The 19,594-nt window shown below is 39.5% G+C and overlaps 1 protein-coding gene across 6 annotated transcripts in view; it reads right to left on the bottom strand.

The window, feature by feature from the left end:
* insyn1 (inhibitory synaptic factor 1) overlaps positions 1-19,594 on the bottom strand; it is a 52,933-nt gene that overhangs the window by 29,542 nt on the left and 3,797 nt on the right. Inside the window, exon 2 of one of the 6 annotated variants that reach the window (XM_046033671.1) lies at positions 18,896-19,525. The exons of the other annotated variants lie outside the window; for them this stretch is intronic. Within the exon in view, the coding sequence (XP_045889627.1) occupies positions 18,896-18,910 (15 nt within the window). The 5' untranslated portion in view covers positions 18,911-19,525. The remainder of the gene's footprint in view (positions 1-18,895; positions 19,526-19,594) is intronic. 6 annotated transcript variants of the gene reach the window in all.

The raw sequence follows: 19,594 nt of genomic DNA, 5'->3' as shown, positions 1-19,594 counted from the left end.
AGAGATGCATTGAATCACCATTGGCCACCATCACACTGAACCTAAGTCTTTTAATCGAGACATAAGTTCTAACTATACTATGGTAAATGGGCAAAATATATAACTAAAAGAAATACGTAACTCCTGGAAAATCATAATAATAAGAAGTCTGATAATAATAATTCATAATGATGTGATGACATAGAGTGCTTCAAAGGATTTGCTCAAGTGGTCAGCACCGTAGCTGAATGTTGAATCCAGTGTGGAAGTGTCTTACTATGCAGTTCTTTATTTTGTAGATGTTCGCTCCAAAACAAAGAAGATTCCATCGAAGACAATAATAAAACCTCTAATTGCTCAACCCACCTCAGGTGCACTCAGGCGCTGTGCTGTGGCCCAAATTTGGGATTTTCTGGCCCCAATAACAGTGGCGATCATGATAAACCACACAGATTTTCAAGTTTTCACTATCCATTAGAGAGGGTAGATGTCCATAAATAGTCCTGACAAGTTTCACCTCGTGACTTCAGTGGTAACCACTGCACCAATAGAAGACTTCAAAGCCATGGGATAATCCTAAGGCAGTAGTGTCATCATATGTTGGCTTGCATAGTCATTTCAATGTAAATGCCGTTCAAACCATCCCTCTCCACACCATGCTGACAGCCCTGGAAAATGAGCTAATATGTAATACTGGACCATATCTGTGCACTGCATTCTGTATTCTAGGGGAGGCAGCAGTTGTGTGGACTTTGCTGGGATAAAAAAGAAGACAACAAGGAAAATAGTTTTCCTTAATGCAGTTGTGTGATGACATGGTGAAATCCATTGCTATGAGATATTCTCTCGACCCTCCTCACTCCATGCACAATTAATTTGATACAAGCTAGAAGCATAAATCCTAGATGATTATACTGTGTTCAGGACAACAGCAATGAATATTTTCATCTTCTCAGGACTCAAGAACAGCAGGAGAGAGGGAAATTAGTTTTGTTGTATTATGTAGATGCTGGCGTGTTCTGCAGCATCAACAGGATTCAGCATTCGAGGTGTATGTGTGTTTGGGGATGGGGGGTCAAGGTTATTAAAGTAAAGAAAAAAGACAATGAAATATGATTTTAAAGTAAAGAAAAAAGACAACGAAATATAATTTGATATTTTTTTTCACAAAAAATTAGGTGGCGGCAGGTGTTCTGTCTATGGATTGTTGTCATACTGTGTCTCTTGAGCAGTGATCCTGTGAGGTGAGAGTCTTTGGTAATGATCAAAATGTAAATGTAATCGTAACCCCCCCCCAAGAATACAAGCACAATGCGTTTTCACGCAGTCGTTCAAGCTGGAAAGTGGCCAGCTGTTGTGGGTTAATAGATGGGCTTGGCCAGACGTCTGCGAGGTGACCGCTAGCTGGCAGCCTGCTGGATAAGGTTGCAGATTGTAAGTGGACATGTACTTTGCTTCCCTCTGTGTGCAGTTGTCACTGGAGATGATGAAGCACACTGAATCTCTCTCCTTCTCTGTCTTTAGCTTTCTCGTCTCGCCCTTATTCTAACCTTCCTAATCCTTCTTTCTCTCTCGAAGGCCAAAGCAAATGTAGTGCTGAAATGTGGGTACCACCTCCATGGCACCATGACTTTAGACCCCAGAGTACAGTGTCTCTGTTGACTCAGGGGAGTTCATGGAAAGACAGAGACTAGGAGGAGGAGGCAGCAGGAGCCAAAGACCATGCTCTTTGACGTAACCCAGGCTCCATCGCTCAGAAAAACAACTCATATCGTCAATGGTGCTTATTTGGCACTACCCTACAATAATTTTACATACACATGCCCTCAAACCTGGAGTTAAATCAAAGCAGGCACAGGCAAGATCTGCTTTGACCTGGAATGACATGAAATGACATGCTAAAATATGTACATTGCTCTAAATATTCACCTAGTGTGTCCCGGTTACAGCTATTTCTTATTTCAGTACTGCTCTGCTTAGTGGTTTCATTTGGCATCTGCTCTCATTTCCAGAGGATAAAAAAAGAGAAAAAAACTGAGCAAGATGGGGGTTGGTGTGCTTGTGCAGCCACAAATGTTACTCTTTTACTGTAATCTTTGAAGTGGAGCTGTGTTATCAATGTTGAACACAAATGTTGGTCAGAAAAAAAAGCAGTCTCATGGACATGCTACCTCATAAGTTGCCAGGAAGGCTTCCCATTCAGACATTTAAGGGAAAATACATTATCCGTGTGTTGCTGTATATTATTAAAAATCAAAGACTGGAACACTACTCTATTTTTGATTGACAATATAAGAGCTACCAGATCACAACTCAAGTCTATTTTATAATGGTGCAAACATTGTGCATCAGCAATGTTTGTAAAAACTGGAATAAAACCTATTCCAATATATTTCCAATATTTATATTCTGAAATATGATCGATTTAGAAATACACAAAATGCTGATTTTCCATCTACAATTCAACCTTTTCAATTATGTATGTGAATATACTGCAGCTACTCAATAATTTATATAGTCAAACAAATTACTGATTGAGCAATTCACTCTAATGCAAACTGTAAGGAAATCAGAGTACGTGAGCAGGACAATAAATTTTAGGTAACATTTGCAGAGTTAAATAGATCCCATCAAAATGCATATGAAATATTCATGTAATGGGTCACACTTTATTTGGATAGTACAGTGGTGAAAATCGGCGTCCTGTTAAGTGACTTTAATGTGTCACTAAAATGCCTTGTGCATTTCAAATGCTGCTCATAATTGTGTGAGAAGTAGTCAATATATCTCTGAGCTACAGTTTAACTTATAGCTAGGGTTACTCCAGTAGTACAGTGTCTTGAAAGCTTGAAAGCTTTAATGCAGTAGAAATGGAGGAGGAATACAGGAGTGAAGTCTCTTGCTGCTCTCTTTTTGGCTTCACACTGGCCTGATTAGTATTCTATCTGCAGCGTAGGACACTGGTCTAAATTTAACCAATAAAAAATAAGGAACTGGACTCACCCTTCCAACTTTGAGAGAACAGAGTTGAGCAGACCTGAACTGCTCTTAATACCTGCTGGAAGACCATTGTTTGTATTTTTTGTGTGTGTGTGCGTGTGTGGGTTGTTTTTTTTTTGCCTCTGGCCACAATTCTGGCATATGAGCCACAGTCGTGTGCCGGGACTTGATTGGGTACTTGTTATGACTGCTGGCATGGTGCTTTGGGCCCACACTTACACCAGCACAGCCCTGCTACTGTATTGCTGGGATCCAGCCTAGAGATGGCACATCAATAATACTTACTCTCTCAAGTTGCATGGCATGAGGGAGGCACTTCAATCAGTGGTGTGAATAAACATGGAAACAAACATGTATCTCAAGAGCTCTCATATGCAGAATTGATATAAAGATGCCTGTAGCTATGCAATTTACAGTTGGCCACTAATCAAGGAATAAATGGGGACATGTAAGGGGAAAAAAGGAATTCATGTGTCTGCTATGTAACACGTCAGGCAGCAGCAGCTTTTAGTTCCTCGTCTCTCTATTGTCACTCTGAACATGTCAGTAAGTGTCCTCAGATAGAGAAGGCAGATGCTGCTGCAATCACTGCAGTCCACCTAATTCATTAGCCTCCAGATACCCAGAACTGATCTCAAAAACTCACCTTTCTGCTCCGAGTAATGAAAGTGGCAATAAATGGATAGCTTTGTGCGGAGCGGGGGAGAGTGGGAAAAAAAAAAGAATAGAGCTCTTGCATCCATCAATTAAATGACAGGGGCAGAGTCTGTGTGTGGTGAATTAAGAGAATCCGATGGCCTATTTTTCCTCTCTCATTGGAAATCATCAACACTAAATACAGCAATAACAGATAAAGAAAGGAAATCCAATAAAGTATAAAATGGATGGAAAATACAGCCACTGGCTGTCGCAAAAGTTTACAGCGAGGCTGTCATCAGAAGAATTCTTAACTGCTTCAAAATGGAGTCTCACAATTATGAGTTGCTGAGGCTTGCTGTGGTGCACCATTCATCAAAAAAAAATTATACTTCTAAATTGAATTGTTATGCCAGATTGTTTCTTTCTTTATTGTCCACACAGCACCTCCCACAAAGTCCAACATTTTCTCCAGCAGTTCTGAGGCATGAAACACTTCTGACCATTATTTTGATGATGTGGTGTTAAAGGAGGGTAAGAAGTGGGTGTGTGGGCTGAGTGACGATGTTGTTAGCAGTGCCAGCGCTCCTTTTTCCTTCCTTACTTGATGCTTGTTTTCGCCTTTAATGGCTCAATGCCCCTCAAAGAGATGATACCCGAGGCAACCTTCAATTGTTTGTTTTCTCTTTCTTTCCTTTCCTTTAAAAAAAAAGATTGGCTGAAATCATCTGCTGCTTTTTCATTTGTCAGTCCAAGATAAAGGACATGCATGTTGAGAGATGTATGAGTGGAAAATAAAATCAAATTTATGAATCCATGGATCAAAGATTTTAGTATCCACAGCATTTGATGCCAGTCATTCTAAGACAATATGTTGGTATGCAGATTTACCTCTGCACACCTCATTACAATGCACAACTATTTGCGTTGCAGTGCTGGACCATTATTTATTGAATTGTTTGTTTGTTCAAGGATGTAAGGCTTGATTGCACCTGATCTTGGTGTGCAAAACCCCTGATATGACTGTTTTAACAACACTAGATGTTAACTAAAGTTAGGTTTAACCAACAAAGTTTGTTATTCCTCAAGAATATTCACTGGTGTCCTAGAATCTGAGATCAATATCTTCTGCCTCCACAAGCCTCTCTGATAAAAAAACAAAACAAACCCAACATATTTGCGAAGTGAAAGTAGCATTTATTGATCTTTGTTACCCCTTTTTCTATGTTTAAGTGCAAACAAGCAGGTTTAATTTCATTACTCAGACTGCAACCATGGCAGCAAATACAATGGCCGGACAGGTGACGTGGTGCTTTAAGTTTGTATGTGCAAACAAATGGAAAGAGAAGCAAGGGATTCAACTATTAAGCCAATAACAAACAAACAAAACTGTTAAAATGACATATAGTGGTTAAACAAGAGACAGAGCATGTCCGTGATGGGAAGTAGCTCTAGATTATAACCCATTAAGGCAACCTGTATTCAGAAATGAAAATAGTTATGGCTCATGGGTGGTTTGCTACTCCTCTCTTCCTGAGCTTACTCTCATACATATGTATAGTGCTGAGGCAGGCAGGCAGGAGTGGGTTGAGAACAGCATGAGGCTGTATTTTGCACTGTGTATATCTAATTGCCTGACCACCAACAGTTACAGCCAGATTCAAATCCAACACTAAATGTTTCCTGAGCTGTTTTCTACTTCCCATCCCTAAAGCCAACCTACCTGGAGCCCCGTGGAGGCGGGACAAACGGGCCGTCTACCTGCGGCGATTAGAGGCCACAGTCAACCTTTATCAATCTGTCAATCAGGCAGGGACTGTCAGAACGAATTTCAGAGCATGAAGCCCCTGCTACCTCTCCTGCAGAATGTAGCTTCAGAAGAGTTTCCCAACTGCCAATGTTATGTCCATGCAATTAAACTGAGGGAGAGGTAATGGTGTCACTCTCCTCCAGGTGTCTGGATGGGCTGCATCTGGTCAAGCAGAGAACTAGAATCCCTTGCATGTCTCTCTATTTTTAAATTTGTACATACAAAACGTACAACTCCCGTGATGAGCATGAGTTGTATTCAACTCATGCTCATAGATTGTGTTTATTCATATAGATTGCTGAGTGATGATAATTAAAAATATAGGTTTTACATTTGCAATTTAGATTTAGTTGTTTGTCCAATGCTAATCCATGTGTTAAAAGATCTGTTAATCTGTTTGAGGATGATAGCAGGTTCTGGTCATTGCTTTGGTCTTTGGGGATGGGTTGTTGATGTTGAAGGCATGGATTTCTTTTAACACAAAATGAATTAACAACAACATACAGTATTATGTGTTAGTAATAGTTATTGAAATATCTTGCCAAATTAAGTTTAGATTCCATCAGCATACTGACAATAGCGTACATATTCAGATTCAGACAGAAAACAGTTTAAGAAAACAAAAATAGGGAACATAATCCTGTCTCGTGGCTGAGGGGTAAGCACTACTTTGACGGGTTTTTTTTTTTTGTATACATATACTGCATGTAGACAACATGTACAGATACAAGCAATCGATCGACAATTTTGTGAAATACATACTATAAATATTTTGTTGTTGTTGTGGCTGACATCAACCTGTATCTCGGTGGGCGTACTTAATTCAGCACTTCTTGCAGTTCCTTGTAAAATGCCTTAAAGTCACAATGGGATGAATAATTATTTTTTCATTTTGTATGCTAATTTTCCATGTAAAAACATTTACATTGCAATAAATGCCCCCAAAAGTGCTCTTTTAAAAAATGCTCTTGTGGCTTAAAACCTAAATCCAATTTGAATACTAATTTAGTTCTTGTACTTTCTGGAAAATTGTGTCTTCATTGTATTCTGCCCCTTTAGCCCCCCATCAACAAAAAGATATTTTTCTCTTCCTAACTGATATTACATTAGATTATTTTCCTTGTATTATATGCCTCCCCGCCACCCCACCCCAACCCCCCTTCTTAATTCTGACTTGAAGAACTGAAAACACAGATCCCTTCAAAGAGTGTGTGCCACCACAAATTTAGCTTCTTGCAGCCCATTTAATATTGCCTCCATTTAGGTCATAGCAGATGTCATTGACTAAATCTAGACCAAAGCTATTTTTGGTTGTTGCAAATGACTCTGCAAAGCAATAGTGACGCAAGACAGATGGATGTGATGCTTAGGGGCAAAGGAGTCATGAAATTCCGGCATCAGTTAAAAATAAGTTTAAAAAAAATCAAATACTAGCACAGATGGATAAAGAGAAATCTTTCGTGCTCCTTTGTGAACTATTGCAAATATGCTTTGGCTAACAGCTATTCTAGTCAGCTCCCAGTGCAGATGCAGAAATGACAGGTGTTAAATAGCTAGACCCAGTTTTTTTATTGTTGCACATCTGCAACTGACATGCAGCCATAGAATTATGGGATGAACTGCTGACCCCCTGGCTCAGGCACCCCGAAGAGGAACACACTCCCCCCTCCCCCGGGCCTGTGCATATGGCTCCAGCTCTGAAGAAAGAACTGTTGTCTGCAGGCCAAGAGATAAGCCTTCTCTCTTTCTGCCTGCTCTCTTTTCTTTTTCTCTGTCTCTCCATCCCTCCTCCACTCTCCCCATCTCTCTCACCCTGCCTCCATCCCTTCCTCTTTTCCACATCATCTCTTAATTCCCTGTCTCTAAATATTTTCTCGTCACACACTGACACCACAGACTGCGACGGACATCGGATGCCCTGCTGTGCTATATACCCTTGGTCTATTTGTTTTTTGCTGACAAAAGCCTCCCCATTCTAAACCAACAATGGATGACCTGAGTGTCTTCACCCTCACCTGCCTCTGAAAGTCCTGACTATGGCCAAACCACTCCATCAAGCTGCCCTCTTTGCCAACTTGAACAGCTGATTCTAGGAGTTACAATTCCAGCTATGACCTTGATAGCTGCGCGGAGGACATCATCGCATCTCCACCTCTGCTTCATCTCCCTTCCCTCCTCCCTCTATGTCCATGTCAATGGCTCTAAAGCCAAACAAGGACATGGTCTAAACATTAGGTCAATTAGTCACATAGTTTGCTTTTGGCAAGTCACAGACCCACACTGAATTTGTAATAAACCTCAAGTAGCAGACTGAGACCTATGATTTATGTGGAAGTGCCAGAAAATGGCCAATCTGTGAGGGTCATTGCCGTCATGATTAACCTTAAGTCCCTGGTCACACACACAAATTGCAACAGTTTTTTCCCTCACACTGTGTTGATCATCACACTGCATTCAGTGACCAATGAAACCATAAAGGCATTTTTTTTTTTTACATAAAGTTTTTCAAAAAGACAAGGAGAGCAGGATAATTAATTATAATATTAATTATAATTAAGATGAATTACTTAAGATTAATAATGTGATGTAAAAAATATTCGTCCTCATTTGCCAACACAGCTACAAAGTAAGTTACAGTAACTTATCACTTGAAAAAACGTTAAGTATTTATCTCATCCTGTCTGAAAAGTCAATCTTAATATCTATATCAACTATCTAATTTCCAGAGAATAATCTGTGCTCACTCACTGGGAGCCACAAAACTGTGAGTCATAGTTTATTTGAGGACAGTGGAGCGGCTGTACTTGTCAGACTCTTCAGCTATTTCATACTTTCCCACAGCATTGAAATATGGATTTTGCTGTATGTACTATATTTAGCTGAATGTACTATGTGCATGTGCATTACTTGCGCCTGAGTCAGTGTGGACAAACATGAGCATGACTTGCATAATGGATTCACTAAAGATATTACCATGGTTAATCATCAACTATGTAACTACGTAGGCTGTACTGAATATATTGTATAGTGTATTTTTGTATGGCAGGAGAGTGGTTGAAGCACTACTTACATTAAATCAGTCAATTAAACCATCTTAATTTCCTTCAATTGTAGAGTGTATGTCCTCGCAGACTTCTTCTTCAAAGACCAGAGTCAAGGTGACCAGCACTAAAATCAATAGGATCTGTCACTAAAATGGCTTTTTGTGTTGATCTGTATCTTTAAAAGAATAAAATAAATCATGCTGACGACTTGTGTAGAATTGTAATGTTACAATTAGAGGGTGACTTATTGCTTTTAGGATCACCCTTTGTTCTGTTGGCTCTAGAACAACCTATACATCAGAAATCATAAGGCCTCTTTCACAGTGAACAGTTTTCCTAGGAGGGCCCAAAATCAAACAAACTGCAGTGTAAAATGCTGAGTTGTATTTAAGGCTGCAACTAACAGTTATTTTATTTTATCACAGATACATCTGTAGATTTCATTTTTCATTTGGTCTGTACAACATCCGAAAACAGTAAAACAGTACCCACCACAATTACCTGCAGCTGATGATATCATCAACGAAAGTCCAAAACCCAAACATATTTACTGCAGTGTAAGACCAGGAAATTCAACAAGTTCTCACATTTGAGATTGCCATTGGCATTGTTGCTTGAAAAATTACTTTAACAGTCAATCATGATTTATCATTAAGTTTCTGTCGATCGACTAATCAATTAATCAACTTATCATTGCAGCTGTTATTGTGTTGCATTAAGATATAACGTGATAATTGTCCAGCTTCTATTCTTCTTCCTGAAAAAGGCATTATGTGGCCACATTATTTTTCAACTTAAAATCCCATCAATGAAGAGGATCTGTTCAGCTCTCTCCAGTTATGTTTTTTCCATTGTTTTTGATTGTATCTTTGATTTATGTTTCTCTTGTCAAACAGCTGCATGCTCGTAAAATAAATTGTTATAAAACTAGCTAAGAAGGAGAATGGTAATGCCTGGGCTGTTAGCATTTTGAAAACCTTGATCAGATCACCCTTTTAATAATTACGCAGGCCTCCCACCTGTGATGATTGACGGTTGTGTTTACGTAGTAGCCACAAGTCAGCGTGTCCACATACCTACAGTATCTAATATTTCACATCAAAATAAACTAGGATTATGAGGACCCTTCCCATGACAACCTTGGATACTAATACAGGACACACGTTCTAAAAAATCTAAAAATAATATAAGAAATCCAAATAATGCATTTCTGAATACTGTATATAGCAAATGGACCAAATCTTTATTTTTGAGAAAAAAAATATCATGCTGACGACCATATCGCATCTCCATATATATATATATATATATATATATATATATATATAGATATATAGAGAGAGAGAGAGAGAGAGAGAGAGAGAGAGAGAGAGAGAGAGAGAGAGATGTATGTATATGTTGGAAACAAAGAAGACAGTCCAGAAGGTTATTAACCTTGGGAATTTGCTAATGCATGTTCATCAGTAAATTCATCAGTAAATTCATTTTTCCCAATCTGCTTTTTGCATAATCATAGTCATTAGGATTTTTCACTCTAATCAGAACCTGCAGCACACGGTCCGCTGCAGACCACATCAACCTGCAGTCCCATCCCCAGTTAATATCCTTGAGAATAACAGCAGACCAAAAAGTCTAATGATATTTTTCACCCCCGTAGACCTTGCTGTATCGTCTACTTTGCATAAAAGTCAGAAATCTCGGGCTTCATCATCTTGGCCATAAGATGCCAACTGCACAGGTGACTGCACAGATGACAAAAAATATTAATCACCCAAACAGTTTGTTGACATGTTCTTTCCCTGTCTGCTCTTAGGTGTGTGTCTGAATAATAAGCTCTCCACTCTGCTGTGCCTCTTTCATCTCACCCTACCCTGCATTAGATGGTGCGTTGTCATGCTATTGACAGTGACAGTGGTGGTAGCCATCCATGCCAGCAGCTCACACTGCCAGTGTGTGCAATGAGAGAAAAAGAGAAAAGGAGATTCCAGAAACATGGAGAGCTGAATTAGAAGAACAGGATTATATTGGGATTATGTTTTGTGGTTTTACATTTTAGATTGTAAAGGTGCTGCCCTTTATGGGGAATCACTGTGACTGTGGGGAAACATGTACAAACATCATGACAAAGGTCACTTATAAGCTGAGCAAAAAGCATTCTTCGTTCAGAAACACAATCACGGCTGAATTCATACTGGAAGTATAACTCATTATAATGGCCAACTTCTTAACATGCAGCCTCAACACCTGCTCCACCAACACTTGAATCAAACCTTGCTCCATGTTAAATAGATGGCTTCCCCTTGGATATCCTCATCCCCAAGGAAATCTAACACTAGCAATCCAACTTGCAAGCCAACAACCACCCCCCTAGCCAAAACGATAGAAAGAAAGAAATAGTGCACTATGCTGAATCAAAGAAAACCTCAGAAATGTATGAACCTAACTGATCAGTGGTCACAGTCTTATTTTCCCCATTTATGAATCCAACTCCCAGCATGCAAAGTGAACAGACGCTACACATTGATGCAGCTCTGTGTATCTCTGTTTTACTTGGCTTGTTTTCCATGCAAATTTTAAAATGTTGTGATTCATGGGTTTAGTACAGTGTTTAAAGTAATCACTGTTTTCTTGAAGATTAATATCTCACTCTACAGCACCAGCTCTGCAATACTCAGGAGGCCACTTTACCGCAGGGTAACAATATCCAGACCAAAAAATGGCACAGACTCACTTCAGATTAGTAGACTTTACCAGTCTCATCCATATTCAAATGTTCACTTGTATAATAAGTGAAAACAAAAATAACATTCAATAAGACAGGTCCCACTCAGGTCCATGGCGCAGATTTACTAGGACACCCTGGGCCAAGCTCAGACACCCTGCTCTGATATTCAGACCGAAAGGCTCCTCAGAAATTGAAGAAATTAATGACATTTAAATGTTAAATGGATCTCTGTCTTGTTGGCATTAATTAGGTGGATTAGACACAAATCCCAGTAAGAGAATCTAATGTTTTGGCATTTCTAGAGTCTTGTCGCTCACATGGCAAGGTGCATTACCTCCGTATTAGCCTATTATTCCCTCCGGGAGTCTGTGATTCTTGCAATCAGAGAAATATATGCAAATTGTACCAATCCCTGCATTATTTGCCAGAACTCGCAATTGTGTCTATTCTTTCCTTTATTTCCAAAATTGAGGACATATTAGATAAATCTAGCAAATTTTACCATTTAAAGTCAAATTCATAAAGTTACTCTTCTACCTTAACAGATCATCTTACATGACTTTATTCCCTCAAGTCATGTCCAAAGGCAGTGCTTGGTTAGTCCCAGGCTGTGCATTGCCCCCCAACAAGCTATGCCAATTCATATTTCAACAAACAAACTAAACTTAATTTTTTTAAGTATTAGCTTCTTGGGAGCACTACATAGGCAAGAAGCGCTATCTTAAATCGAGGCAAAAATAACCCTTACAAACAGTCAACTTCCTGGCTGGCTTTTGGAAGAACTGACTATTGGCTTTTTTAACTTCTGACTTGGAGGGAAAGTTATCGAGGAAATCAGAAAGCATATGTGTGTTCTTTTATCAACATTTTTGCAGATCCTATTTAATTTTATTCCTGAATTCACTCCAGACTTGAAGCAAGTTTTATTTATAGTAATCATTTTCAGAGCACCAGTTGCAAATTGGTGGTGCATATCTGAAAAAAGACCACAGCTGCTCTCATTTGTGCCAATAAAATAGACAATTTATAATTACTGTTCAAAATAGCCACATAAGTACCATGTTGTAACTACTTTATCTACGTGTTTCACTAAAGAATAATGTTATTACTCTAAAATTAAATTTCATTATCTGTTATGAGTTTAGTTTTGGGTTATGTTTGTGTTATATATATATATATATATATGTATGAGTATATATATATATGACAAATCGTAAATCGTCAAAGACATTTTGTTGACATGTCTGCTTTATCAACAATGCAGCTGAGGTCATTTAAAACATAAATAAAACAAGTCTAAATGAAGACAGGACAACCTAGCAGATTTTGTGCCAAAATTTATAGACCTTAAAAAAATTGTTTTCCATGGCGGTGTGTCCTTATTTTGTCCTCTGTGTGTATGTGTGTGTGTGTGTGTTTTGTTTTTTCTGGACAAAAAGAAACTATGCTTGGGGAAAGTAGTGAATGACCAGAGTATATGCTAATGTATAACTCTGACAACTTCCTTATAGAATCAATGGACATTTGTGTTTTTTAATAATAAGATCAGAACTCATCACAAATGCACTGTAAAGCGAGGTAAACAAGAGGCTTAGCTTTATTCATTATAATGCCATGAAAGGTTTTTTAAAATACATTAACAAAACCGGAATGTTTCAATAAAAGTTCCTCCCTCATAATTTTAACACAGACATCATAATGAATCACAAAGGCATTTATTGTGTCAAACTACAAGGACCCATTGATTCTACAAGTTGTCAGGCTAAATGTTTCTCTATGTAATATGTTTTAACTATGACTCCTTTTTTTAATACAAATGTTACACATGATAAAGAACTTTGTAGAAATAAACTTTCCACCATACAAAAATGCAATGTCATTTTCCATGCTTCAAATACCATAAATGTTGAATATTCATAGCACTAAGAAACATAACCACAACATTATCTGTAAGTTATGTCAGGTTGCACATACTATGTGCATAAACTTGAAATTCCTAAAAAGACCTTAAAAAGCTTTGAAGTTTCTTAAGGCCAGAGGATACAGATGCTTGGTATCGTGTCATCTCAGTTCATCTATTTCTGCAGGTTAAAACTGAACAATCTCATTCGAAACTGGGCTGATTTATGATGCATCATAGACTACGGCTAAAAATAAAAGGAAGGACAAAAACGCCTCCCGATGATCCCTCAGTATAACACAGTTCCAAAGATTGTAGCTGGATTTAGCTACTACACCGGGGAGTGGGTTGGCCCACACTGCCCTGAGCCCTTTCACAGGCTACGGAAATGGAGGAAAATGTATCACTTCTTCAAAATGGTATCAAATTATTAATTTGTATTTCTCATTATGCCATACTTGCATCTGTACTCTTGGTAGAAATTACTATCCACACTTGGTAAAAGAGACAGTCAGTCTCACGGCCTAATGGAGAGCAAGCTGTCCCTCTGCGTACAGTATGCTTTGGCACAATGAAATGATGTAGCTATTCTTGGAGGCTGCTTGTGCTCTTCGATGGATGCCATTTTTCACACCATTAACTACAGCCTACTGGTTTTATTCACAGCACACAGATAGGCCAAAACAATCCTAAACACGCCCACGAACGAGCGCAATTGCAACAACTGATCTAAGCTGTTCCACCCAGTCTGTGCAGCAGGAGAAACCATTATCTCCATCCACCCTTCATCTCTCTCTCTCTCTCTTTCACACATTCTCTGTCTTTCTTTGCTCTGCCTTTAACTCCGGTTTTCATCCTATTCAGTTCTATCTTTGCCTCGGGACAAGCAAAAGGGTTCGTGGATGAAGCACAAAGTACAAACATGCATGGTAGAAATTTTCACAGCTTCATCTGTAACTAGCCCAGAGTAGGCGTGTTAGTTGATAAAAATCAATGAGCAAGACCAGCGCAATTTTTGGAGTGTTTACCTCAGCAGAGGTCCAACCTAAAGCCCTCATTACAGTCTATGCTGAGTGCAAGGAGGGAGGCAGAGCTCAAAGGGCCAGCTAATCCAGTGGGTCTTACAGGCATGATGGGCTAGTCAATATGCTGGGCCTGCATCCTAAAGAAGCTGGAGCTCCACAGCAGAGCTAGGTAAAAGAGGCTCAGGGGAATGCTTTGCATGGTGCAGTTTTATTCTCTCCACAGCGGTCAAGGTTAGATGCCGCTTAAAGTCTTAACCCGTTGATTACCGCTACTCCCTCCCTTCTTTGACTCTGCTCTCCTTTCAGTCCTCAACACTGCTTACTTTTTAATATGGGGATCTAGGCATTAGAGATTATTCTGATATTGCTACCTTTGCAAGCTAGACTGGGTAAAAGCATCAGCTGAACAAACAAGATGTTTTAATATCCTCTCCTGTCATTAAAGCAGTGATGGACTATATTTGTATCAGATTATCTATTAGTCAATGGGGTCACCATGATGGTTTTGTCCTAGCAAACATGAGCATGACTGTGGCCAGGCCATCTATTTAATATATTTAAAATCAGTTCAACCAAGAGACAATCTGACACTTAACTTCAAATCCCAAAGCAGTATTTCATCAGTCCTGAGAATAATTGAGCCTCTGATTCATTCCCAGTGCAGACAAATTTATGTGGAGCTCAGCTCAAGGCAGCAACACAGGTGTGGAGATGGCAGGGTGTTTTGTGTTCAGCGAAGAATAGATAAGGCTTGAGGTGCCTTGTTCTTGTTGTTTTCCTGAGCAAAGAGAGCTCCGCTGGAGGCACGTCACCAAGTTTAATTTAGGAATTTAATTTCTATACACAAAAGAGGTCAGGCAAGGAGGAACAAATTGACAGTCACAGCAGGCGGGTACTTGTCATTTCTTCCAAATGACTTTTAATGAGAAGAAACCCTTTGGCCCAGGTATGTCAGGTTGAAGGGTACTTTCCTCTGTGAGTAGTTAAGCTTTCAGCGTTGCCCACAGAGTGTTGTTGGCCTGCAAGAACAGCTGGTCGGCATGTTCACAGGTCGGACACTGGGCCAAATTCTGGCTTTATCTGAAGTAAATGGATTCTCTGGTGGAGAACAGGCTAGGCCATCCTCAGTGGAGATTACTGGGATATGGACACTAGGCAGCAAACCCACAACACTGGCGGCCAAGTCAAAATGGTTGCTTCGTGGGAAATGATCCACCAGGACACAGCTTTGTGACTGATTGTAATTTCTGATTGTAGACATTCATTTGGACAAACAGAGCACTGCAATCTCCTGCCAAGATGATGTGCTATTCTGCCATATGATGTCATCGTTAATGGTTGGATTGAACTGCTTTTTTCGTTTACAATGTAATTACTTCAGCATGTTGGCATAGAGGCACATTTTGTGAAATGTACAAGCCCTTTTCTCCATATTTTATTAAAAGTAGTTATAAAGATAGATCTTCTGAATTTGGAGTAAAGAAGTAATGAATTGGGGGTAAATCTGGAATTTGTGAATACTTACTATAATTACATACTCACTTATCAAAATAATAAGTTGAAAATACTTTCTTTTACGTCTTTCTGCAGTGACCCATTTCGCCCGCAGGAATCGTCACAACTCGTAATATCTTTGCCATGCCCTTAAACGTTCCCCAATATATTCCCTAGTAATAGGATCAACTACTTCATGGAATGAGAGTGTGTTTACCGCCGTTCTTTTTATTGTTCTACTCCCTGAGTGGAAGTGCTGGTGATTACTGCAGTCCCCCTCATGGTTAAATGTTGAAGGACTCTTGCTAGGCAGTTTTCTCTTCCCTGCCCTGCTCAGCAGCAGCATCAGCAGGGGGAAACACAGAGTGAGGAGAGGATACGGCCCCTGCAGAAAAAAAAATGGCCCTTTGATTTTGGCTTTGGTCTCCCTTGGGCTGCCTCTGGGTTTGGAACAGATTTGGTTCAGTGCTGAGTGCGGCAGCTTCTGCAGAGGAGGACTGTGGTTCCCCCCTCAACATGGATGTGTCATAACTGGTTTGAGTCTCGATAAAGAGACACCACTGGCTGGCTTGCTGTCTGGCTGATCTGGGGCCAGTTGTGACCTGGATATCTCCCCCTCCACACCAAGCTTTAACAATGCAGCATTTAAGCATGCCTTGAACATGAAACACGGTAGCCTTTGTGATCAAATCATTTGCATAGCAGTTTTCTTTGACAGACCCCATTTTAGCACGAATTCCTTGATTTGACAGCCAAGCCATTGGGAGCATGCGGCTGGTATTGGGTGATGAATAGAAATTGAATAGACCAGCCCATTTGTGCCACTGTGTCTGCCATGGTGCCCACAGATGACTGTAACTTTAAATGAGATGTGCCCCTGCATAGTGGTGGGCTAAGCTAGTCGAGCAGGTGATTTTAAGTAGATCAAAAGCATTCATGACACACTTTCAAAAATCCATTGTAAAGTTACTTTATGTGGTGGCCTGACTCATTAATAAAGCTGTTACTCAGAACTTAATTCCTAAAAAGCTGACATTTGGAGGAAACCAGCATTACGATGAAAATGTGCAGACAACTACCACAAGGCTGACTGATGGAGGCCAGTGTCCTGGACGTGCTGTACTCTGCTACTGATAATTGCTCTTTGTCCAGCTTATATTCACTCCTCTCATTTGGAGATTTACTTCTACGAGTCCTGATTGCCTCTCCTGTGTTCATATGTCTTGAGCCAAGCACAGACGTGCAGCCTCGTCTGCTTATGGTATGATTCTGCATAATACTACATCCATATAATAAGAGCCAACCCCCTTGCCCCAAGTACATGCCACTGCCTCTTCTCCCCAGACTCAGTTTTTTTGTGCATCATTAGTACTTTCAATATACCAGTCTGTATCTCTCTAATAACCATCATGAGTGCACTCCTACAGTATGTTTGCATTTCTTTAGTTGCTCTTTTTTTCAGTGAAATTCAGTATTAGAACAAGGAAGACCTCAGAAATTTTGCATGTTGCTTTGCATTTAATTTGGTGCCATTTTTCCTCCTTGTTTATCCTCGGACTTCCAAGTCCAAGGTTGACATGATACCTAAATGAATTATTTCCTTTAGAGTTGCCATTCCTGCCAGTATTATTATTACAAATGGAGTAGTTTATCAGTATGTTACCTTCCAGTGTCCTTCCTTTAGATCCTTCTCATTTCACCTGTCATGAAGCCTGTAATGGGATTCACAAGTAAGACAAGCTGCATTTGACTGTAATAGGCTTTTGAAGGGAGCTTGTGCTCTGTGTTACATTTTTCTATGACATGTAAAGGAGATTTACTGCCTGAGACAAATGGATGCATTGCATACTTAAATTAAATTGATCTTCCTAATAGAACAGCTGTATATATATATATATATATATATATATATATATATATATATATATACATATATAGTTGTTGTTGTTCCGTATAATACAAATGCATATTTAGATTTTAAGTGACAGTAGACTAGCATCAGTGTTCTCAGAGTACCACAGTACTAGGAAGGATAGATCTGCTGTGTTCTGTGTACATTTGACTGAAAAAAAGCACCTAAATGGAAATTTCCATAGTATTGCTTTTTTTTTATTTAACATTCATTATTGTTCATTTCTCAGGTTCCATTGAAATGTCTGTTTGCTGAGTTTTTCCAATAAAAAAAAGCATGTAGAATATGAGATTATCAAAGGTAAGTTATTTCTATGTTGTTGTCCTGAATGTTTTAATATTGCACATTTGTGATTGCCACACAGGAAACAATTCCCATTGACAAGACGGTTTCACAAGGTTCGATTAGACTGCGCTGAGTGTTTGTAGTGGCCCAAATGATGAACCTTTTTTTGCCAGTATTTAAGAAGTGAGGTCGGCACTTGTTCTCCAGGGAGGGACAATGAGGATGATTAATTCTGGCAGACATGAAAGTAAGACCCATGGGTGACCCCTTTTTAAGACTTCTGTGCCTTTTATGAGAAAAGCAAGCCACTTTGGGGTAGAATTAGTGGAGGAGAATAAGGGCTACAACTAACAATTATTTTCATTTATTTTAGTTATTTGTTTAGTTATTTGGTCCAGAAAATTGTCCACAACCCACAAATATTCCATTTCCTTTCATAGAGGACTAATGATTTATACCATCATGTTGACTGCATAAAATTTTTATTGGTGCTTTTTAATCAGTTATTTAATACCACATAATGCTGAAGAAACTATCATGTCACTTGGGTTGGATCATTCTCATGTTTGAAAGATGCAACAGTACACTAATTGCCTTCTCCTGGATTACTCACAAACCAAGCCAAGTGTTGGCAAATCAATCTATAAAATATATTTAAACAATTTTCTGTGTCACCTACTTTTGTGGATGTGAGATTCCCCTTGAGCCTTGTTAAAGTTTTCCTTGGGACTTGAAATATTTCTTCAATTAAAAACTGGTCAACTTTGTAAATCTTCACAAGTGTAGTAGTAATTTTTAATGGTTGATGCACAAGGCTATGAAGACTGGACTGCTGAAACTGGAGTAGAAAACTTCCCAAAACTTTTAACTGTACTTCATGTAGACATATGGACAAGTGGTCTAAAGGGATACTGCAGTAAGTAACTTTGAGGCAATGGAAAGATTGCAGGTTCTATTGCAGTGTGACTAATAAAGGGGTTTAAACCAAGTATTTGTTTCAGCTTTTGTCCAATTGAACAATGACACTGTACATAAGTGGTCATTAGCTATAAAAACAGTACTGTGAAGTAAGTATGGTAACACACCAGTAACGTCTTCATTTCTGGAGTGTCAGCTTTAACTCCTCAGAGCACTGCAGTATCTCCAGTTCCCCAAAGACCTTGTGGGTGATAATCAGTCATTACTGCTCCTTCACTCAGTTATTTATTTCACCACATTTACACGGCAATTCATCATTTATTTATGTGACAGTTGTTATCTATTATGTTGTTCCTTTCATGTGGCCAAGAATGAGATTTTATGGAACATTAGTTTCCATGCATCTGATGGCGCTACACTGATTCTGTTTCTTCATCTCCCTTGGTCTGCAATCTCACAGGTCAGTTAATTGCAGGATATTGATATCAGCATTATGACCGCCACTGCAGCTAATATGATTCCTTAGCCATTTCAATATGTGGGATTGTGCTGTCCCAATAAAAAATGACATTTGAGCCACTGTGCAGAGCCCTCTCTAATAGGGTCTCGGATAAGAATGGTAATATGCGTTGGAGCTGGCAGAGGCACAGGCCGTGTTTTTGTTTATAAATAGCTCCAGCCAGCATTATTCCACTTCCAGTTGTCCCATAATCATCAATCACGGCGGCGCACAGGCTGGCTTCTCCTGCTCACCAGAGAAGAGTTGCACTGTGAGCTGTGCCCTTGCACCTCCAACTCTGCAAGTACATGAGGTAGAGTGTGATGAGTGGGACGGGGGGGACGGGGACGGGGACGGGGGGGGGGGG

The sequence above is a fragment of the Micropterus dolomieu genome, linkage group LG20 (genome assembly GCF_021292245.1).
Source record: "Micropterus dolomieu isolate WLL.071019.BEF.003 ecotype Adirondacks linkage group LG20, ASM2129224v1, whole genome shotgun sequence".
NCBI classification, from domain to species: domain Eukaryota; kingdom Metazoa; phylum Chordata; class Actinopteri; order Centrarchiformes; family Centrarchidae; genus Micropterus; species Micropterus dolomieu.
Note: the sequence above shows the minus strand (reverse complement) of the source record. Positions and strands in the feature narration are given on the sequence as shown.